Source organism: Schistocerca nitens, chromosome 9, assembly GCF_023898315.1.
Source record: "Schistocerca nitens isolate TAMUIC-IGC-003100 chromosome 9, iqSchNite1.1, whole genome shotgun sequence".
Classification (NCBI taxonomy): domain Eukaryota; kingdom Metazoa; phylum Arthropoda; class Insecta; order Orthoptera; family Acrididae; genus Schistocerca; species Schistocerca nitens.
This window is the reverse complement of record NC_064622.1, coordinates 475,381,723-475,406,145: the sequence shown is the minus strand read 5'-3', so window position 1 is coordinate 475,406,145 and position 24,423 is coordinate 475,381,723. Positions and strand designations below refer to the sequence as shown.

Genomic DNA, 24,423 nt, shown 5'->3' with positions numbered 1-24,423 from the left:
ATAGTCCTTACCTCTCACCATGGAATTTCCATATTATTGGAGAACTGAAGAAAGACATTACTGGCTATCAATTTGCTTCAGTTGAAGACATGCATGCCTGAATACAATCATGGTTCCATAGGTAACTGCAAAAATTCTTCCAAGTCTCACAGTGAAAAGTTATGACAGTTACTTTTGAAATAATGAATGGTTTACGTACTTTCTTTCAAACTGTCTTGCTTTCATTTGAGTGCCCTTATATCTTAGTATCTAGATCCATCACTATTCTGATATATGATTTGTCTCTGCCCTCCTGCTGATTTTTTCTAAATTTCACATACAGAATGATTCTCTGGGAATGTGTGAAGACCTATGTTGATTCTTTACCAGAACTTACAGCAGCTCCAATTTGAAGCTTTGCATCAATCTGAATTGTTAGTCAAAGATCATGTGCATTCCCTGTAATTGTAGGCATTTATATATTGTAATATATATAATCTATGGTATTAGGCCCAATTTAGACAGAAGTATCCATCTTCGCCATGCAGTTACTGCAAACAATACTGCAATCTGCCATCTTTTCTAACCAAGGCAGTCAGCCACTAAGTTTTCCAATCTCACAATGCTGGTAAATGTATCCTGTCACCTCTTTCTACAGTTCATCTGTTAAACATGCAAGATCAGCAGATGACAGTGGCCAATGCTGCAGACAACAGCATACGTGGATTTATGTCCTGGAGGCCAGATATCTGGACTTATGTTTCCTCTTTACACAGTTTCTATAGTCACTGACATTTCTGAGCTCTTGTGTAGTTTTACAATGTCTGAAGATCATAATAAACAGAGGCAGAGTGCTACCTAACTCAGGGCTGGGAGATTATTCTGCTTTTCTGAAGGAATCAGACATGAATCTGGATTGATTTAGGGCTACTACAGTAAATCAAAATGAGGTTAACTGGTGGGACTTAAAACTCTCTTTTCCCAGTATGAGTATACTGCTTTATCCTGTATGTGAATGACTAATACATTTTATGTAAATAATTTAGGAGTAAAGCAGACCACTCACTGAATAGCAGGCACATACAAAGGAGAACGAAAACTTGTTACTTTTTGGAATGCACGGATGCCACCAACAATGTGGAGCAGCACACAATGAAGGTTTTTTTTGTCACTTCCACCCATCTATACTTCAATGTCACTTCTCTTCCATATTTCTTCATTCATTGCCCATACATGGCACAGACAGCTATGAAGATTTGTTTTTGTTGTATTTCTACATGATGCACAATCATGAATGTCAAGTGACATCTTTTTTTGCAGAATAGGTTATTATTATCTGTCTTTTTAAAAGTGTCTGTGTTTTTCATTCAGGTGGATAAATTAGATTAACATGCCATCACAAATTCTTCATTTTGAATTATGTGTAAGAACATGAAATTAATTCAAAGTGCAAGTAGGCAAACGTTTATTAGGAATTTGCTCTTTCATTTTAAACAATTATAAATGAGCTATTGAAATCAAATATCTCTTGAAAATGATCCACGTGAAAGATGTCCCAAAACTGCACTCATGTAGAGGTGCCCAATATGGTATTTGATGAGTGGCAAATAGAAGTGTGTACAAGAGTTGACACCCAAGCCGTATCGCAAACCCTGTTCTTGGTCTTCTCTCACCCCCGCAATTAGAAGTAAGTCTCACTCAACTCAAAGCCTTTTTGACCTGCGTCTCTACTTCAACCTTCCACAAATTATTGGCTTAGTGCATAAGTTCATAGCATTTTTTCATAACTTTAATAAACACAACATATACACATAACAGAGAATTTAGTCATTGATATAATATTTTCCTTCACTATTTACAAAAATATGCCAATGCTGGGGTAACTTTTTGTACCTGCAGCTGTATAAATCACATTGTTTTAGATGAAGAACTCAGTGACCCATGATCAGAGTGCACTTTTATCCAGAAAGTAATTTTTTTGAAAGATTTTCAACAGAGAGCAGAAAAGGTGAAAATCTGAGGGTGCATGATCATGTGAATAAGGTGGGCGAGGAACGACTTCCCAACACCGTTATAATTGTAATTAAAATACCTCTTTAAAGATGTTACACCATATTTATTATTAGTTTATTATATAAAGTGTACAACTGACAAATCACCTATGTCACAATCTTTGATTGTATAAGGCATGTTATGTGGTAATAAAATTGGAAATGGAAAAAAAAAAAAAATGGAAATGGAAACTTCTGCATAGTATTTTTTTGTCAAACTAGCTGCATGTGGCCTTTATCATGGAATATAACTTTATGCAGCCTTCCTGGTCACTGTTCTTGGACTGCATCTGCAAGACATCTCAGCTGTTGACAGTCAATGTCAGCAGTGTTTGTTACACCTCAGGGAAGCAATTCGTAGTACACTACACTGTGGCAGTTTCACCAGATGCATAAATTTATATTTTGTGAATGCACGCAGCTCTTTGTACGGGGAGCTACTGCTTTGTTTGGGCTCAACCATTCCTTTCTTTTCCTTACAGTACATAAAGATGCCATTTCTCATTGCCAGTAATGATACAGGATAGGAATGGTTGGTGTTGTTCGTGAGGAAATTGATGACGAGCAAGCAGAGATGTGCATGATGCATGATGATTTTTGTGATTTTGGGTTAGAGTATGTGGTATTCATATAACCAATTTTTGAACCTTCTCCAATGTCACACATTAGTGGATTGGTTACAGTTCATCACATTTGACAGTTTTCAAGTACACTGATGTGGGTCCTTGTGGATAAATGCATTTAAACAGTCTTTATTAGACCGCAAAGATCTTCCTGAATGTGCAAAGTCACCAATGTCAAACCAATCCTTCTTAAATTGAAAAACCATTTTATTACTGTGCTCTGTTCAATGGTATTATCCTCATACAGGGCACAAATGTTTCTGGCTGCCTCCACCACCATCATCCCTCTACTGAACTCAAACAGAAGAATATGTTGGAAATGATCTGATTTCTTCACCTGACATTCCATTTTGTAGCATCCACAGCCCCATTCACTATCTCCAAATGACAAAATGTGAACTGAAATAGTAACAGTGAACTACAAACAGACAAAAGATGAATGATAAATAAACTCATAACAACTGGAATACCAACATGCAAAACAAAAATGCTTCAAACTTATGCACCAACCTAATATTTTCCTCTCCCTCCTGAGAAAGCAACTAACACTCTGAAAATTAGGATAGCATTCTTTTCTACTCTTAGATGTGTCTGTCACCTGGCCAACCTTTCTACTGGGCTGTGAATAATTTGATAAGCTGCTGCAACATGCTGTTGGTACTCAGTGGAAGTGTTGAGAACTTAAAGTTGAATATATGGCAGCTAATGAGTCAACAATTGTTTCCAAGATGCTGACAGTAATAATATTGAAGTGGGAACACATATTACAATTCAATCAAGCAATAAGTCAGCTTTGCTGATGAACCTGTGCACTATGTTCATTGGGAGCCTATACGACAGTATTGTCACATGATCCTGTGGCTGTGGTAACTACCGTTAGCACAAGTACTTCTCTCTTTTTGCATATCACAGAGCTTGAACACAGGTCCTGGAAGGTGAACACTCCCCAGTGTTATGAGTGCATTGCCTGATCTTGTGAATGTGGGAAGACAATAGACTTGGGGCCCACTTGAAAATGAACTGCTTACGGCTCAATCTGCAGGTGGCTGTATTCTTCATAGATGCAACAAAATTAAATGAAATGAATGGAGCCAAATTAACTTTGTGTGTGCATTGAAGGGGTGCATGTGTTAAGCTCAAACTGGGTGATCCGTGGCTAGCAGAACATGACTGAGGAATCCTGTCTGCATGGTACCAGTCCTCAGGTCTCACTGCCTTATCTGAGTCACCCCATGATGCATGCCATACCATTGCCAAAATTTAGCCTTACATTAAATCTATATGCTGGCAGGTGCTGGTCACTGCTTGCTTTGTGCCAGTTGTGAAATGCCATTCTGCCATTCACACATTTCTGATGAACAGCTGCCACAATAGGAATACCCAATGAAACATGACAAATGTACTGTTATTGGAACCACACTTTGTAATTTGTTTTTCAAGTATATCAGTTCATAAATATCTCGTACTATTCAAAAGGTCCATACTTTTTTCAGATGTAGGAGCTGTGTTACAGTTGAAAGGTTCTGCAATACATTAACACAGCAACACAAGGAGTTTAACTCGTGGTTGCAAATTGTTACAGGCTAATTATAATAGTAGTAGCAGCAGGAACATTTGTGTTGCTGGAGACACAATGAAAATTATTAATTAATACTATGTGTTTCCAGAACCCTTCCAGATTTCAATTCGTCTCAGAATTAAGAAAGTTATGTTATGTACATTTCTACAAAGTTTAAGTTTTTTGACAAAGTTTTCATGTGGTATCCATCTGTTAGCTACACACAGGGTTCATATTACTATTCTTTGTCATGCTGTTTTACTACAAAATCTTTTGCATTAAATTTCTGTTTGAAACAAAAAAGTAAACAAACTCAACTGACTCATTAATTAAATGAAAAGTGAAAAATGTGGCAGAATACATTTAAAGAATTAAAAACATATTGACAACTGCTTTCTTCTTATTTTTGTGGTTCATTAGAAATACATTAAAACTGGCTGACTTGATAAAATCAAACACCAAGTATAAAAATGTATAATGTACATGAATATTTAGGAGCAAAACACAAAATCAAAGAAGGCAGAACTGATATGCAAAACTGGCACTGATTTACATGTGAGAAACTATGATTCATGATATTCTGAAAAATGATGACAAAATAAATCTGACTGCAAGCAGTTCTGATTCATCTAAAGATTTGCCAAAGTGGAAGGCTATGAAAATGACTACATATGTGGAACTGGATAAAGCTATGTTGGAATTGTTTCAGCAGAAAAGAGCACAGGGTGCACAAGTATCTGGCCCAATATTTGATGAACACACCCAGTTCTTCTACAAAACATGGGAATTGAAGGAGATTTTTATTCATCTTCTTGTTGGTTAAGAAGTGCAGATAATAAGGCTGTTTTTAGATTTTGTGATGATTTACAATAGTTTATTGCATGGTAAAATTTACAGCTGGAGCAATTACACAATGTGGACAAAAGCAAGCTGTTTTGGAAGTGAAGAAAATTTATAGAGGAAATCTGCTATGAAAACTTATTGATGAAGGCAGCAACAAAGACTTTAGCTTTTGAGACAGAGCATAGTGCACATACTTATAAATCAAGGAAAGGAAACTCTGTTGTGTTAATGGCATGGGCTCACATAAAGTTAAACTTCATAAAATAGGTAAAGCTTAAAAAAAGTGATGTTTCAACGGCAACAAATTGCACAATTTACTTGGCCATAATTTTCACAGAAAGGGACCTGGTTGGACTGCACAATATTTTGAATGTGGTTCCACAACTGCTTTGTGCCACAGGTGAGAGAAGCTTTAATGCTGAAGGGTCTACCTGCCAGGCTGTATTGTTACTGGACAATGTACCATAACATCCAAATCAACTTGTTCTGAAATCAGATGACGGATTGATATTTGTAAAATATTTACCCCTTAATGTGACAACCTTAATTTAACCAATTGATCAAAGTGTCATTGCTGTCATGATGAAAATTTTTTGAGGAAATCTGCTATAAAAATGTATTGATGTGGGCTGCAATCTTCAAACATTCTGGAAACAATTGACTATGCTAGATGCAATTTATGAAGTGCTGAAGGCATGGCATAAGGTAAAACAATGAACCATAGCCAAGTCATGGAAAAATATTCATCCTAAAATTGATAAAATCAGTGACTCCAATGATGAAGAAGACTGCTCATTAGCAGTGTTACCTGCTGTTTTGAGAAGCACTCCAGGGTGTGAAACTGTTGAGAAAGAAAATATTTCTAAATGGTTTAATGTGGACTGCACAGAGCCAGGACATGAGATGTTGACTGATAGTGCTATTGTTCAGCAAGCACAAAGGAAGCCTGAGGAACTGATTGACAGTTACAAAGACGACAACAGTCCTCTAATTGCAGAGACAGTAATCAGTCATACATCAGAACTTTAGTGGGCCGAAGGTTCACTGGACTACCTGGAACAACAAGAAGGTGCTCTCATTTTTGACAAGTTGATGTTGCATGAAATTTGTAGTGTGATGTGTAAAAGACAAGCCACCTCACTGAGACTGAAATCAATTCAAAATTATTTTGTTTCTAAGTAGTGTAGTGCAATGTGAAACTGGCTTGAACTCTATTCTTTGTAAGTACTGTATTCTCATATATAAAATGCTGAACATAGTAGAATTCATTATAAACATTAGTTAAGTGGTTGTTATTATGACATTGTAATTAATTTTTGTTATTGAATACTTTAATTGTGAATTATCAACAGAATTCAATTATCCATGGTTTTCAAGTCCCCTGTTACCACAGGTGATTGAGAGTATACTGTATATCTAACTGACTTTTTTAGGTAAAAACTCATTTGTAAAATACAACCTAAAATTTTATGTAATTAAACTTGGTTCTGATGTAATATAGCAGAAAAAATTGGTTGCAACATGACTGCTTAAAATTATATGTCTCTATTGATACCAGTCTTTTCATTTATATTTACTCTTATCATATCTTATTGTGTAATTAAAAAGTTCACTTTTGCTTTCTAGTTTGGACATTGTGCACAACTCATTAAGCATTTATGGGAAGTCAGAATCAACTCTTATTTACACTGACAAAACAGGTTTCATGAGGGATACCTACCAGGAACTAATGCCGAGTCTGATATGACAGAAATATTCACCTTAATTTTGAAACTTGTTTTTAGAAAGACTTTCTAAAGCAACTGATGTCAAGAGTAAGGCAAAAATACCTTGATTCTGACTGTTAATTTTATTTAGAAGACAATGTTTTAATTACCATTAATTAAGCATCAATAAAAATTCATTCATAATTTTCATAATATTTTCCCTGGACAGAATTTGCTTTCAGTTTTATAATTTTTCATCACATGATATTGTTTCATACAAATGACATTAGCATTCTGTTTGGTTTTTATTTTGGAACTTTCCTAATTAATTTTGTTTTTGTGTGGTTTTAATCCTCTACCCTTCCATCAATAAATATATTAGAAATGCAATTTGCATGTGGAAAGAACTGGCAATTTTAGATTGACTCTAAATGTCATTTGGATACAGTCCTTAATTCGTACACTTTGCTGTTAGCATAACTTAAAATTACATGAAGCTCGATTTGAATGAAAAGACACACTGTATGCAATTTTGACTTACAAGCTGTCTTGGACAGAGAGTCATCAACAGATGTAGAAGTAACTTCGAGTGTGCCCAGTGAAGCAATATTAATAGAAATGTCAGATTATTTGCAGTGTCAGAAAGATGCTGAAGAAACTGAACTGCCAGACCCTTGAAGATGGACATAAACTATCCTGAGAACATCTGCTTACAAAATTTCAAGAATCAGTTTCAAATGATGACTCAAGGAACATACTACAACTCCCAATATATTGCTGCCACAGGGATCATTAGGACCAGATTAGATTAATTACAACATGCACTGAGGCATTTAAACAATCATTCTTCCCATGCTCCATGTGTGAAGGGAATGGGAAAAATACCAAAACTGGTAAAATGGCCTTCACAGTGATCTGCAGAGTACAGATGTAGATGCAGATGTAGATAACTAAGGCAATGTCATAACAGTTACCATGTTAAAAATATGTTAAAAACAGATCTCTTAGTTGGGAGTGACAGTCTTGCCACAGTATTGATGGTCTGTAGCAAGCAGACGTTTTCACAGGTGTAGGTGTATGAATTTTCAAGATGACAATTGCTGTGTGAAAGTGGGAACACTGATGCTGCAATATATTTCAGTGAATCTCATTAGCATCGTTGCTTATGTATGGAAGCCAAATAATCAAATAAGGCACAAAGTATTGTTTATTACATCCAACCTCAACTACAATTTCCTACATTAAATAGAACCATGGACCTGCAAGCCCGAAGAAAAGTACAGATGACCAAGATAAGTTTATTCACAAGAGTTGTGAATTTTGTTGTCTATAGTAGAGGAGGTTCTTGTTACCACCATTTCAAACATAGATAAATCTCATTAGATTACTGAATAAATTAATTAACTGAACAATATGAGAGCAATGTTATCCACATACTTCAAAGATAAATGAGCTACTCATGCTACCAAGCAAGCTGCAGCAGTGTTGTATTTACATATTCTCAGGAGTGTAAACATGTGCACACCCACAGAAATCTCCACTTACCTGCTTAGCAACTGTTGATCCCATGGGCCTGCGCAGAAGAGCAAGTGTCTCTCACAGTGGAATCACAGAGTGTGTTGCTGGCTCGAGTGCTGTGCTGACCTGTTCAAAGCCACTCTCTGCAATCTACAGTGCTACACACCATGCATATATTAGGCAACAAATAATATACATGTGCAAACAGGGTCTAAGGTGCAGTAGAAATATAAAGAAGAAATTAAAAAAAGCAAATCATAATTAATAAACAGCTAACATTCTGTACACAAATTCCAAATTTTGTTTCTGAGATAAGATTCAGTTTCTTATCTGCCAATGCATATTCTGATCCAGTCCATAATTTATATTTGTGCATGGATAAGGTTTGCCTATTACAATTTACAGGATGGAAAAGAGATGTAAAGTTGTAACTTTTACTATAAACACATGTAAGGGTAATGACTGGGAACAAAAATTGTAAGAGAGTATTCGTAGTAAAAAAGAAAAACTCTGAAGAAGGAAGTAAATACGGGGTAGAAGTGCACTTTGATAAGACTGTACCTTGTGTCATTGTAATCAGGGCAGCTTGGCTCTGACTGTATACAATTTGTGTGGGGTCGAGCTGCCTCAGCAGAGAAACGCTTCGAGTGAGAAATTACCTACAATGCAGACAATGTCTCCTTATTAAAACTGTAATCAGTAAGAAATTTTGTGAACCATTAAGTTGGTTTCCAAAGCAAATATTACAACAAACTTTACTGATAAACTCATGTGACAGTTACTTAAAATGTTATTTATCATTATAATCACATATTGTCTGATGAACTGTGTTATTTTTCTCTGTGTATTTTTTTTTTTTTTACAAAAAAACATTATCCTCTGAGATACAAATGGCCAGTATTCTGGAATGAGGGATAAGATATTAACACAGTTACCCAATGATGTTTTGTAAACATCCCCCACCCTTCCTCCACTTCATTACTTCTGCTTCTGGAGAATTTTCAAAACATGCACAGTCACAAATGCATCAATCCCAAACAGCTAAATATACAGCCAACATTATGATAAAAAAATATTTTTCATAAGCAGTTATTGAAAACTGTTTATATACATTTGCCATGAAAGTCACACAAGCCAAGCTACGACACTGGATCTACCGTGCTTCAGATCAAAAGCAAACACATCAATATGCAACACACATACATTTCATGCTTTTGGCCAATATAAACTGCATATCAGAAAAATGCAACTCTGTAAAATAATTTCCATGCAGTTCGTATTTGTAAAACAACTTGATGATTACTGGAATAACTAAATGTTTTGATGCTGATATTGATAGTAAAATGTGAAACTTTTCATAGGAACACTGTAAAGTATCCAAAACAGTCACATCAGCCAAATTCAGTCTTAAGTGTTCATAACTGAGACTCTTTACATCAAAAGATAAGGAGAGAGAGAATGCAAACAGCAAGAAACTGAAAATTAAATAAACAGTTAAAAAAATCAGACAATGACAACTAAGAATCCATATTAAAGACACCTGCACATGTAGCACTAAATAATTTAAAGCAACCAATTCTATATTTTACAACTGTTGGCACCTCTTTCTTTTAATACTTCTTCTCATCATTCCTGATGGATACTAAGGTCATAAAACTCTCGACTCCTACAAACAATGGTTGCTATGGGTTGGAACATCAACAATATTAGGAAAAGGATAGATTGCTACTCACCATAAGGCACACCCACTGAGCTGCAGATGGGCACAGTGGAAGGACTAATACACATTACAGCTTTTGTGCTATCACTGCTAGCTCCAACCGGAATGAATTTCAGATGGAGCTGTCAGTGGTAGTGGTCATTTGTACATGAGATATGTTTGTTTGTGTGAATGTGTGTGTGTGTGTGTTTTTCTTTGTTAAAGAATGGTTTGGACAAAAGCTATAATGTCTAACAATATTTTCATTGTGCCTGTCTGTAACTCAGTCTTTATGGTGAGGAACAGTCTATCCTTTTCCTAATATTGTCAAGATTTCTGTAACATTTTAGCATCAAAAATCCCTATTCTTATGTGTGTTTTTATTGATTGTTATTGATTTCTGTACCATATGGACTTTGGTTTTGTTTTGTTTTATATCATAGCATTTACAGTGCAGTATCAAGTTATTCATACTTTTTCTGCACAATATATTCAATACATTTTACTCTTCTTCAATGGTTCATGAAAATGAAGAAGTGACCAAGAGACTATTTACAATCAGACGGTAGCATAATGGAAATATGTAATACATACCCAAATGTTAACCAGTGATTTTAAGCTTCTTTCTTTCTAGAACTTAATATTTTGATTTCCTGAAGAATATGTACCAATGTAAGTAACTGCTTATACACATTAAAAAGGGACAAACTATTTTCATCTGTTGACAGTATAGAGAACATTAAATAAATAGTACTACAAGTCCGTAAATAAGTATGGAAACTTGCATTATGAGAAGAAGTTTTGAAACAAACTGATGAAACAGATGAAAAAGGCAACACACAAAATTTTTGGTTGCAGTAGTGACATACCTTATTGAGAGCATCAAGCACATTATCAGGCATGTGGTCCTGTATCATGACTGGTGAGATGAGGACCTCATCAAAGTCAGTCGTGTTCGCCCACACGGCCTGGTAGACAGGCTCATGCTTGTTCAGCACCTGCCTGTGTGCATTTGTAACAGTTGTCAAGTTAGTAACCGCTGTGAAAAATGTGCCTCAACAATTTAAGTACATTACACACACATGTTAAAACATTCTTCAACAGAGAATGATACAATTAGCAAAGGCCAAAGTTGTATTTGGAATATTTGCAGGTGTTCAGATCAATTACATATGACATGGAACCTACACATTGTTAAGCTACAGCTAAAGCTCTCTCTACTGGCCCTGTTGAGCCAATTAGGACTGCCAATTCTGTCATTTGGATGCGATATGGAGAGCCATGCGGTCAGTATGATATGTTTTCCCCATTAATTATCTCCTACTTTCAGATGTGTATGTTACAATTTTGTATAATTTTACTTTCTGTTTTCTCAATGATCATTTTTATGGTATATGAGGTATGTTCAAAAAATTCCGGAACTTTGTCCACAAAATCTTTCTGTGCTTACCTATTACTTATTGTGCATAGTCTCCTATAAAACACTCTCCTCCACAATTGATACACCACTCCTAATGCCATTTCAACTTCCAGAACCAGTCTTGGTGCGCCTCTTGCTGGATCACATGAAGTGCTGTCTGTGGATTTTCGTTTATCTTGTCTATTGTTGCAAATCTTCGTCCTTTCAACAGGATTTTAGCTTTGGAAATAAAAGAAAAGTCTGCAGGGACCAGATCTGGAGAGTATGGAGGATGAGGCAACACAGCAATTTCGTTTTTTGTGCAGTAGTCATACACCAGTAGGGATGAATGTGTGGGTGCGTTACTGTGATGTGAGAGCCATGAATTGTCTCACCACATTGCAGGCAGTTTCCTCCTCACATTTTCTAGCAGGTGTCACAACAGATCCTGATAGCACCATTTATTAAAAGTCTGTCCCTCTGGCATGAATTTCGTTGATGTTCGTGACATGAGCATTCTCAGTAGTAGACGTTGAAGGGCGTCCTGAACGAGGATCACCTTTAACTTCCATATGGCCATTTTTAAATCATGTGAAACATTTGTATCACTGAGTTTGGCTTATGTACTCGTCACTGTAGTCTTTATGCATCATTTTGTGTGTGTCTGTAAAACTTTTCTTGAGTTTTATGCAAAATTTGATGCAAATGCTTTGCTCCTGTAACTCTGCAATCTCTAAATTTGCAAACTGTGCAACACAATGTTCTACTCAGTACAGCACTGAACATTAGCTAACACACATACAACAATGAAACTTCTGGCAGTTACACAGGAGTGTGCAGGGATGCCAACCACATTTCTCTACAACACACCATTGACGCGTAATTACGAATGTTCCGGAAGTTTTTGAACAGACCTTGTAGTGTAGTGTAACTGTTAAATTGAGCAGTAATGGTATTTTGTATAGTACAAAGACTTCTCCAAGGATTTTAGCATTTTCATACTCAGATGCCAATACTTTTATGCCTCAATAGTGTATATGAAAAATAACAAAAATCAGATTTAGTGCATAATATGTAACATTTAGTTTTTCCCCAATTTTTTGAAACATAGTTCATTCTTCTTTTGCAAAACTCTTTAACTAGGTGCCTCCAGAATAAAATGGGAACTATGAATCTACAGACATGACATTTACTTTGTAAAAATTGGACCTTGAGTAATTCATAAAATTTGTTTTGGTAATATGAACTACGCTGCCATCAGTAAAATAAATCTTCTTACCTACATAGGCATTGTGTTTCTTTTGTAAGAATACATACACCATTATTGATACAAAATTTTTTAAATGCCACAACAGTGTCTGATTGCAAATATTTGCTTGTTGAATTACCAATTTCAGTTATTACAATCATCTTCAATTTGTTCTGCCTTCATGAAATTCACAGAGTAAGCAAATAAAATATAATAGTTAATGACATCAACACTTACAATAAAATCGTGACGACGAGGTAAACACTCAAGACCAGGGGCAGTGGGATGGGAGGATGGGGGGGGGGATGAGATCATAGATATTTTATATAAAACTAAATTGGATACATTTGAAATGTACATGAAGAAGGAGCTAGAGTTTTAACATGGGGATAGAATCACAAAAATTAAATTGAAAAATCATATAAAATTTGCTTAATTTTCCTAAGAGTTTACTTCCAGTCTGACTCTGTAAGTGTATACCTGATGACATTTCCGTTGAAAGTAATAGTATCAACAGCAATTGAGACATATTACAAAGTAAATTAATAAGAGATGGTACCGATCTCATATTGTATACAAAACAGATTGGAATACTGTTACAGAAACAATGAAGAAAGCATGCCAAGTTTAAAAGAATGCAAAACCCCCTAGATTGCCAAAGTTTTATGGAAGCTCAAAATTTAGCACAAACTTAAATGTGAGATGCTTATAATAGTTTCCACAATGAAGCTCTGTCTCAAAATATGGCAAAAAATCAAAACATATATAAAATAAATACATCAGTGGCAAGACACAATCAGTACCTTCACTGCACAATAGTCATAGTGATGTTACCAATTACAGCGCCATTAATGTAGAGTCACATAACACAGTATTCCAAAATTCCTTCACCAAAGAAGATGAAGTAAACATTCTAGGATTCAAATCAAGAACAGCTGCAAACATGAGTAACTTACAAGCAGATATCCTCTGTGTAGCAAAGCAGCTTAAATCACTATGTAAATACGGGGCCTCCTGTCCATATTGTATACCAGTCAGGTTTCTTTCATAGTACGCCAATACAACAGCTCTGTACTTAGCCATCATATACAATCACTTGCCCATCAAAACATCCATACCTAAGGCTGGCAAGTTGCACAAGTCAAACCAGTACCCATAAAGGAAGTAGGGGCAATGTACTGAATTACAGACTCATATCACTAATATCATTTTGCAGTAAGATTTTGGAACAGATACTGTGTTCCAACATTTAGAATTACCTCAAAGAAAACAATTTATTTACAAACAACCAAAACTGATTTAGAAAATACCATTCTTGTGAAACACAACTATCTCTTTATTCTCATGAAGTAATGAGTGTTATCAATAGGGGATGTCAAAATGATTTCACATTTTTAGATTTTCAGAAGGCTTTTGACACTATTCCTCACAAGTGACTTCTAACCAAACTCTGTAACTATATAGTATCATCAGTTGCAATATGATTTAGACAAAATATGTGTATGGGGCAAAAGTGGCAATTGATTCTAAGTAATGAAAAGTGTGATGTGATCCACATGAGTACTAAAAGGAATCCAATAAATTTCAGTTACATCATACATCACACAACTCTAAAGGTTGCAAATACAACTGAACAGTCAGGGATTACAATTAAGAATAATTTCCACTGGAATAATCACGTAGATAATGTTGGGAGAAAGCAAAAAAGGACAAAAAATTACTGGCGCAACAATTATAAAATGTAACAAGTCTATCAGTGAGAGTTCTTAAAAATTACTCTTGTCCACCCTCTTCTGGAGTACTGCTGTGTGGTGTTAGTTCTGCATCAGCTAGGACTGACAGAGGACACTGAGAAAGATCAAAGAAGGGAAGCCCATTTTATATTATTTTGAAGTAGGAGATGCAGTGCCTTGGATATGATATCAGAATTGAGTCAGCAATCATTAAAACAAAGGCATTTTTCATTGCGGCAGGCTCTTCTTATGAAATTTCAATCATCAACTTTTTCCTCAGTGTGTGAGAATATATTGTTGGTGCCCAACTACATAGGGAGAAATGATTATCATAATAAAATAAAAGACATCAGACCTCATACAGTAAGATTTAAGTGTTTGCTTTTTCTGCTCGTTGTTAGAGAGTAGAACAACAGAGGAATAGCTTGAAGAGAAAGCATGTAGATGTACATGAAATTGTAAAAAGTTGATGCAAGTAAGTGTCTGTGAAATATGCAGTACAATAAAGATAATTGACAGCAGCATGTGAAAAGATAAAAAAAGGTCACAGGTATCAATAGGCATACCAAGAATGGTCATAAAGAGTGAGGAGGGGGGGGGGGGGGGGGCAAGACATAATGCAAATGGACACAATTGGAAATACCATTAATGAAAGCTCTAAACCTTAAACAAAAGTATTATAATTATGTTTCATTTAAAAGCATAAAAGCTATTCTTAGTGGTGTCTGTGATGTATACAGCACACAATGAAGCAAATTGAAAGCAGCATATCAAAACATAAAAGAAAGGCTGCAGCTACAGAAAATTTGCCAATTCCAAGACAAAGAAACACGGGCAGCATAGGAAGGGGGGGAAACAGAGCTCAAACAGTATATAAGACCTACAACAACCTGTCATATAATGAAAAATAGATGTTGGGTGCAAATTCATTAAGCAATTTAGAAGAATGGTATTTCCTGCTCCCATAAATCTCTATTTCTTCCAAAAGTTTCAATAGACATCCCTAAGGTACAGTGTGTACAACATGCATATTGTAGACTATGATAATGATAGTATGCTTGTGCACAGTCATGTACTTTGCAAATGCAGTTATGTTGTTGATGTGTGTGTTGCTTTAAACTAATGTTAAAATTTGTGCCCATCTGTCCAATACAAAACATCTCACTATCAGTATGTAGTAAACAACAGATGCATAAATTAAAAAAAAAATTATGTTTGTCACCTCTCTCATGTCTAAGCTAGATTTTTAGAGTGTTATTTATTTGAAAACCACATCTGACAGTTGTGTTCTTTAATTGCTTCTCTAACTGCTCAGAAATTTGTCCATATTATGCAGGGTGCAATTTGTGCTTTTACCAGTGGGGGGGATGTCTTCGGGGTTATTAGAATTATATATGTTACTAGCTTGGACCGTGGCGTTATGCATGGTTAAACAGCTATTTATAAATAGATGTTAATGCCGAAACTCACTATTCACGCGTATGCACTATCAGAAAAGCCATCCCGTGTTATATCTTTAAAAGTACATTATAGATAAAGCTTATTTACAAAATCCTCTACATACAGGTATACAAGGGGAATTCAAAAAGTAGAGGCACATTTGTGAAAAGCTGTACTTATTCTGATGATAGAAAACTGAAGCATATTAATAGTGTTAATAGTAAGACTTATTAAAAACTTTCTGTGTTCGGCTCCACAAATTTAAATTATATGTAAAGTTTTACTCCAGTGCTTGGGAAATAAACATCCCAGGTTGGGACGCATAAACTAAAACCAGAGGAGGGGATGGTCTGATGCAGAGGGGGGGAAATCCCCCCCATCCCCCGCTGCAAATCGCACACTGATATCATGTCACCCGGACAAATGTCTTCTTACTGTGTACTGTTCACCATGGTCCTGGGTGTTTGTATTGCTCATTTTTTGTTTTACTGGATGTACATCTGACCAAGCTTTCCGTGTGCCCATTTGTCATGGCTATTTGTTTTAGCATATTAAATTGCTTACATATTTCTTGATTAAGTAAAGGTAGATGGGTAAATCATGGCAATAAAGAAGAATCACGTGTATTACAATGGGGCCTGCCTGGCTAGCCACACGGTCTAACACGCTGCTTCCCAAGTGGAAAGGCATACTGGGGACTGGCATGAATCCGCCCAGCAGATTAGTGTCAAGGTATGGTGTGTCAGCCAGCCTGTGGATGGTTTTTAAGGCAGTTTTCCAACTGCCTCAGCGAATGCGGACTGATTCCCCATATTCCACCTCAGTTACACTATGCTGGCAATTGCTGCGCAAACACTGTCTCCATGTACACATACACCATACTTACTCTGCCACGCAAATGTTGGGGATTTCACTTGTCTAGTATGAGATGTTCCTGGGGGGGGGGGGGGGGGAATCCATCTCAGTTTGGTGTGGGGCAGCGGTGAGGTGAGTTGACTGCTGTGGCCTGTTGTGAGGTTGTGAAGCGCTGAGGGCTATGGCAGGTCGAAGCCTCTCTGTCATTTCTAGGTCCCTGGTTCAATACACACAATACACAATATACCATGACGGGCGGCCAACATTGTTGTCTGTACTTGTAGGTTTTTGGTAAATACGGAATGTATGCCTATTGTTAGTTGTAAAGATTGTTAAGAACGAAACCACTGTGTAATGACATAAATGTCATTAGTGCTTCCATTTATTGTCACTAATGTCATCTATGTAATGTTTGTAGTGGATGACTTGGTCTTTACAGTCTGGAAATTTATATAAAAAAATTGATATTGATTCCATGTCACCAATAAAAACCTCAGGTAACGTGCCAACCAAGCTATTTCCCATTGAAAGGCCACCCAATGTGGTACAAGGTATCCTTCTTTACTTTCATTATGCACCAACTTACCTGCCTGCTGATATATGATCAAGAAATATGAAGAAGAAAAGCAAACTAAATATTCTAAAACAAATAGATGTGGCAAACAGGCACACAGAAATCTTTGTCAGATGCCCATACAACAAAATAAAGAAAACAAGAGCAATACAAAAACTTGAGATGACAGAAAACAGCATACAGTAAGAAGAAATTTTTCCAGATGACATATTATGTGCAAATTACTTGGCAGTTATAGAAGCAATTAAAGACCACAACTGCCACATGCAGTTTTCAATTAAATAACTCTCTAAAATGCAACTTAGAAATGAGATAGGTGATAAATATAACAAATTTTTGATTGGGCATCTATTGAAAACAATGCAGTGATTGTGAGAAGTTTTATTTTGGACAGATGGCATAAATTTTAACATTGGTTTCAAGGTACATACATCTACAAAACAGAATTGTATTTGGAGAGCTCTTGACTGTGTGCAGGCATATTGTTACTAGACTAAAATATGCAGGTTGTACATCTGTTGAATTTTTTCAAAGAAATAGAGGTTTTTTTGAAACAGGAAATGCCACTCTTCTAAATTTCTTAATGAACAGAATAAATTAGCATCCAATGCCTGTTTGTCATTTTATGATAAGCTGTTGTTGGTCTCTCATACTGGTGGAGCTCTGTTTCTCCACCAGCCCTGGGCTGCCCATGTTTCCTTGTCTGGGATTTGGCAAGCCTACTGTGCCTGCAGCCCTTTTATTATTTTTTGACACGCTGCTTTCAGTTCACTTAACTATGCCCTGTATGCATCACAGACAACCACCAGCAACTAGCTTTTGTAATTTCAAATGACATAACATTATAATACCTTTGTTTAAGATTTAGAAATTTCATTAATTGTATATCTGATTCAGTACATTTGCATTATGTCTTTGGCCTGTGCCACCTGTGGTTACTTAGATCCATTACTGGTATGCCCTGTGCCTGTCACTGTTTTGTCTTTTTACATGCTGTTGTCAGTTCACTTCAGTCTACTGCATATTTCACAGACACTAATCTGCAGCTACCTTTTATAATTTAAACTAATATTTCTCTTTGGGCCCATGTGAAGACTCAAGCTCATTTTTTAACTGTGTTTTAATATATCCAATCTAGTTTTATGCAGAATGCCTAGGACCATATTTCTGACTTTGTATATGCTGTTGCAAACGTAATCTCGCAGCCATGCCCCAGCAGCTGTTTGCACTATAGTTGTAAGCACAGTACACCAACTATGACCTGACAGTACAGATAATGAATGTGGCATTTTATCATGATTGTGCTCTATATGACAATGCCACTGATGTCTGTTTATTTTACTTGCTTACTCTGTGAACTTCATGAAGGCAGATTAATCAGGAGATGATCATAATGACTGAAACCAATAACTGATTAAACAAATTCAAATGTTCAAATAGCTCTAAGCACTAAGGGACTTAACATCTGAGGTCATCAGTCTCCTAGACTTAGAACTACTTAAACCTACCTAACCTAAGGACAGCGCACACATACATGCCCGAGGCAGGATTCGAACCTGCGACCGTAGCAGGTGCGTGGTTACAGACTGGAGGGCCTAGAACTTCTCAGCCACAGTGGCCGGTGATTAAACAAATATTTGTGGTCAGATACTCTTGTGGTACTCACATAATTTCATCACATTTGATCACTGTCATCTTCACAGTGGCTATTTCATTGCCAGCAATACTGATGGGGTATATATAGGTTAGCAAGGGACTGGTAGCATAGTAGTGTTTTTTTTCTATGCATTTAGTCAGCTTCAAGTATAAAATACAGCACAATTTTCTCTGTTAATGTGGTATTAGAAGACAGCCAATAATGCTCTCTAGTAGTCATGTAGTATATGGAAGCAATTCATAATAACTATTCCACATGCATATACTCAGTTCAGCAGTTCATATTTTGATTTTTCCATTGCTCTCTTAACTTTTCATGTTATAAATGGCATTCCACAGTTGATTTCAGTTTTTTCCTGTCCTGCTACATTTCTCTTGACTCCAGAACTTGAGTAAAATTATTCTACTTAGTTCATCCTTCAATACCTTCTTCCTATTTCCTGGGGTCTGAGTGGGCTGTCCTTACTTTTTAACCTTCTCCAAACTACACTGCTGTCCTTCCCAGGGAGCAAATCAATGGTTCTAAGAGCTGGGCCAGTGTTGTCATTGTCACTTTTTATTTGTCTGTTGGCAGTGCTGAAGTGTTTATTATGTCAATTGTATTTTCACATGCATTCTCCTAGAGTTCTGTGTTTCTAATGACTGCTTAAGAGATTTCTCATATTTCCTATGTAACTATGAACATCTTTTATTTTCTACATGGCATCAAAATGCAGCCATGAAACACTGAATTTTTGCAGTTATTAATTCACTCAACATCTAGTAACCTGTAAATGGTTCACACAGTTTTCTGGTAGTATTGTAGTCTTTATTGAGATACAAATCAAATTCTTCTGTGAAAATTACTGATAGATTAAGCCTAGGTGCCAGGCTGGGACACAAATACATACGTTTGCCTTTATTTACAGAAAGATACAAAGATACGGAATAGATACTGACAGATTGTAGCTACAAGAGACTCCCAAGAGACAAGCCCAGATCCAGTAAGAGAATCACTCACAAAAGGCACTGGTGATTCCGGTTTGACACTCAGTATGAATTTCTTGGGAAGTCTCACAACATAAAATCTGACATTGTATGAATCATTCATTTTAGAAATTTTTCAGTACTTCAGTCCAAATTCTTCAAACTACTTATGACCATTTCATACTGACAGGAGGTTTAACCCTAGAATGGTCAGGCTGGGTCTGTGAGACCTGCTGGTTTTTGTTTCAATGAATTTATATTCTTATAGTTGCCGATTTGACTCGAGCACCCTACTGCCTTCCTGAAACATCCGAGAGAAAGCATTATTGTTGTGAATAAGGTTTTGCTTTGTTTAGTCATTGTTTGGCAGTCTTTCAAAGAGTGCGAAGAGTGCAGGGGGCTGTCAGACCCAGCCTGACTGTTTACGTAAGTAATTTCTGCCGGTGAAACCCCGTTTTAGTTTGGTGTATCATTGAGTAACTAGTTACTTTGTGAATTATATGTGATGTCCTAACACCGAATTATCATTGTCAGTAGTCTGCAGTATAATATGGCAAGAGAAAGTCTTTTTTACAGTGAAATTTACAGAATTTTGTATGATGATCAGACTGAAGCAGACGATTCTGATGCGGACCCAGGCTTCGAAATAAACAGTTATCATGACAGCAATAGTGAAATAAGTGGTGATGAAGTTGAAGATGTTCAGTCATCTGCTGACACTGATGCACCTGTTATTGCTGATTCAAGTACAGCTCCTCTAACTGACTCAGGCACGTCACCTATACGCTATTACAAAGGAAGGAATAAAGCAACTAAATGGTGAAAAACGTGTTTCCCACAAAGTGTTAAAACAAGACGTCACAACATAATTACAATGCATTTGCCTGGAAGTATTCGAGCTGTGATGGATGTACATTCACCATTAGAATCATGGCAGTTATTTTTTAGCAATGTGTTGATTGATACAGTTCTTGGATCAACCAATATCTATATTGATTCAGTTCGAAACAATTATGCAAGTGACCTGAACATGGCTAGGCCTACTAGTTTTAATGAACTGAAGGCATATTTTGGCCTACTTTACTTAGCTGGAACCTAATTTACTTAGCTGGAACATTGCATGGTGTAAAATGAATACTGAAGACTTTTGGAATACAGATGGGACAGGAATAGAAATCTTTTGTGCAAGTATGTTATGGAAGAGGTTCAGATTTTTTACTTGTTGTATCAGGTTTGACAACATCCATACAAGGGAAGAAATAAAAGCACAAGATAATCTTGCTGCTACAAAAACCATTCTTGATATGTTTGTCTCCATCTGCAAAGCATATTTTGCTCCATCAGAAAATGTCACTTTGGGCAAAATGCTCGTTCCATACAGAGGCAGGTGCAGGTTCAGGATGTATATCCCAAATAAACCTGCCAAGTATGGGATCAAGGTTTTCATCCTGGCTTGTTCTAAAACACACTACGTAAAACATTTGGAAGTTTATGCAGGTGCACAACCCCAAGGACTGTACAAAATCAGTAATAAGGCAGATGATGTTGTTTTACATCTTATAGACCCAGTAAAAGGGTCTGGAAGAAATCTGATGACAGTCAATTGGTTTACTTACTACCCAATTGTCAAAAAACTATTACAAGAAGAGAATGTTACTGTTGTTGGTACGTTAAAAAAAAGAAGCCTGAAATTCCATTTGACTTTTTACCCAAAAAGTCTAACGAAGAATACTCAAGTATATTTGGATTTCAGGAAGATGTCACATTACTTTCATAGGTACCAAAATGGAACAAATCGGTACTCCTTTTGTCATAAATGCACCATGATGATGAAATTGAGTGACAGCGATGGAAAGAAAAAACCAAATATAATAATTTACTACAACAAATCGAGGGTGGCATAGACGTCGTTGATGCTACGTGTGATGAATATACTGTTGCTAGAGGGACAAGACGGTGGCCTCTGTGTCTCTTTTTTCAGTTGTTGAACATTGCAGCTCTGAATGGCTAAATTGTGTTCAAAGCCAACAAAAATGTATCAGTTAGACGAGAATACCTCAGAACACTCTCATAACACCATATTTGACAATGCGCGCAACTCAACCAAACCTCCCACGCGATATTCGCAGGCTTGCCTCTAACCTCTCCAGTACCAAAGAACAAAGAATAGTCGAAGATCCACAACCAGGGAAAAGGGAAGATGCTAAAAATGCAAGGACAGCAAAACTAAATACTTTTGCAAAGTTTGCAAATTGTTGTTGTGCTTGGTACATGCAGAAATGGTTTGTGGCAACTGTTTTGAAAAGTGATAACTTTAGAGGATGATATTTCATGAACTATTCTTCAAATTCAGGATTTCCATTTATACAATGAAAGTTCATCATTTTTGCTTCTTATTTCTTACTCTTATTAATATTCTTATTTCAATCAAATTTACCTGTATTTTCAGTTTACTGACATTTAGTACTACAAATATGTATGTGTTTCAGTTTTTTTAAAGTAATTGTTGTATGATGCAGAAAGTTGAACTAATGTCACTATAGCATTTAGTAGTACCTAATCAAAATGAAAATTTGACATTTGATCTAAACATACTGTTTGTCATTTGTTAGAAGTGATTTATTTATTGGGTCCCACAGACCCAGCCTGACCGTTCTTGACATTATTTTTCACCTGACCATTCTAGGGTTAATGACTTTGCATTCTGCATTACATATCAGCATGACTTCCCAACAGAGTCAAATAGTAAATGTACACTATTTGCCCACTGCCTTTAACAGTGTATATCTGAGTTATTGTTATCTTCCAGTTCTGTATATCATCTATAAACTTGGATCACACTAAGCTCATATTCCTTACATATATCTATAAAAGGGATGTGTTGATGGATAATGATGACAAAGACTAAAGCCCAATGGGTGATCCATTTACAGTCATATCCAGAGAAATTAAAAAAAAAAAAAAAAAAGAAATAGGCCTACTTCAGCCTTGGGAATAACATGGGGAGAGGGAACAAGCAGGAAATATGCAGGAAACTATCTTGGACATAACTTTGAGTCTATTTTGCAATGAATAAGAATGGAAAATGTTCCACTTCCACATATGTTTTGACTATAACTTTGACTAAACTTTGCAATGCATGTGCTGTGGGAATGTCTTTCTCCAATGTTTATCAGTTTTGTCTTATGCATACAGATCTCCACGTGACTCAAGAAAAAAAGCAGCTCACTATCATTTATAAGAAGGTCAAAAGCAAAAATGTGCAATATAAACCACTCTTCCTAGCATCTGCTGTAGCATCGAAGTTTCTGAACCATCACATACTGTTGCTCCTTGAGGGAGAACAGCTTACCTTGAAAAAATTTCAAATGAGTATGGACTACTCTTGTGAGAAACAGCTTAGCAGCTTTCTGTGCACATGTTCATTAGTATCTATGACATTGCCAGAACATTGACCATGTAGGGGTATGCTTTTGAATAGATATCTGCTTAAGGAAATGAAAAAAATAATATTAGCTGAAGAATTACACAATTTGAGAAGGAAATATATGCACCAGCAGTGCTGATAATATATTCACTGGAAGAAAAAATTATTTGCAATGCTATCTCTTTTCATTCTGAATATATGAATAATGCTCTGATTTGTCCAGTGTCTGTTGTATTTAAATAGGAATTAATGTCTGTTTCTTGGTGATGTATAAATTTTACTAGCTCTTAAGTACCTTAATGATCTGTCATGTGAATATTACTGTAACACAAATAGTAATCTATGTGTACAGTATGTGCCCCTTCTGCTTTGCAATACATTATCTTTCTATTTGTATGATCATTATATGTTCTGTATATTATTATTTAATGCATATTTAAAGTAAAAATAGTGAAATTAACGTAAATTTAAATAATGTGTATTATATTTTGTTATGTGCTGATTTATCTTACAACAGGATATACCATTTGTGTATTACAGGATTACCTGGACCAATAAAGATCTGTTATTATCTCTTACTATCTATCATATCTCATAATACTTCCATTAAATTAGTTTGTATTTATTTTTTATGCAATTTGTTATATATGATAACAGGTTTTCATTAAAATCTGTTACTTATCAATAATTTAATTGAACATTAACTTCAGTCAACATCATGCTTTGTAACAATGTTCTTTCTAAGTAGGACTTTCTTCTTACATGTCTAGATATCTCTTATTCTTTGAAAACTGTCTTGTAGTGATTTAAATATTGAGCAAGAAGTGGTAGATACTCAGCATCTTCTTATTATAATAGAGAAAGAAGGAGCAGCTGTTTTTAAAACAAGTGATTTTCCTGTCAATTTCATTATGTTCAGTTTAGTGTCTTTGAGGACAAACAAATAGCGATAGTTGTTGGTACTGTATATGCAATTAGTCTATCAGAGTTGCTTATTTGACTTGTCCCAATTTGCTGAAAGGTGGAATCTGTAAAACATGATGAATAAGTGCACAAGACAACCACTCACTATCTAGAAACATCCCAGAGTGGTGCATAGAATTAAAAAGTAGAAGCTGTTCTTTTTAAATTAGCTCTCTCTCTCTTT

The 24,423-nt window shown here is 35.9% G+C and overlaps 1 protein-coding gene across 1 annotated transcript in view; it reads right to left on the bottom strand.

Annotated features, from left to right (window-relative positions):
- Nucleotides 1-24,423, bottom strand: part of LOC126204362 (diacylglycerol lipase-alpha-like) — a 392,827-nt gene that overhangs the window by 90,132 nt on the left and 278,272 nt on the right. The window contains exons 12-13 of the mRNA XM_049938737.1: nucleotides 10,847-10,979; nucleotides 8,840-8,937 (exon numbers count right to left, since the gene is read on the bottom strand). Coding sequence (XP_049794694.1) covers nucleotides 8,840-8,937; nucleotides 10,847-10,979 — 231 coding nt within the window. The remainder of the gene's footprint in view (nucleotides 1-8,839; nucleotides 8,938-10,846; nucleotides 10,980-24,423) is intronic.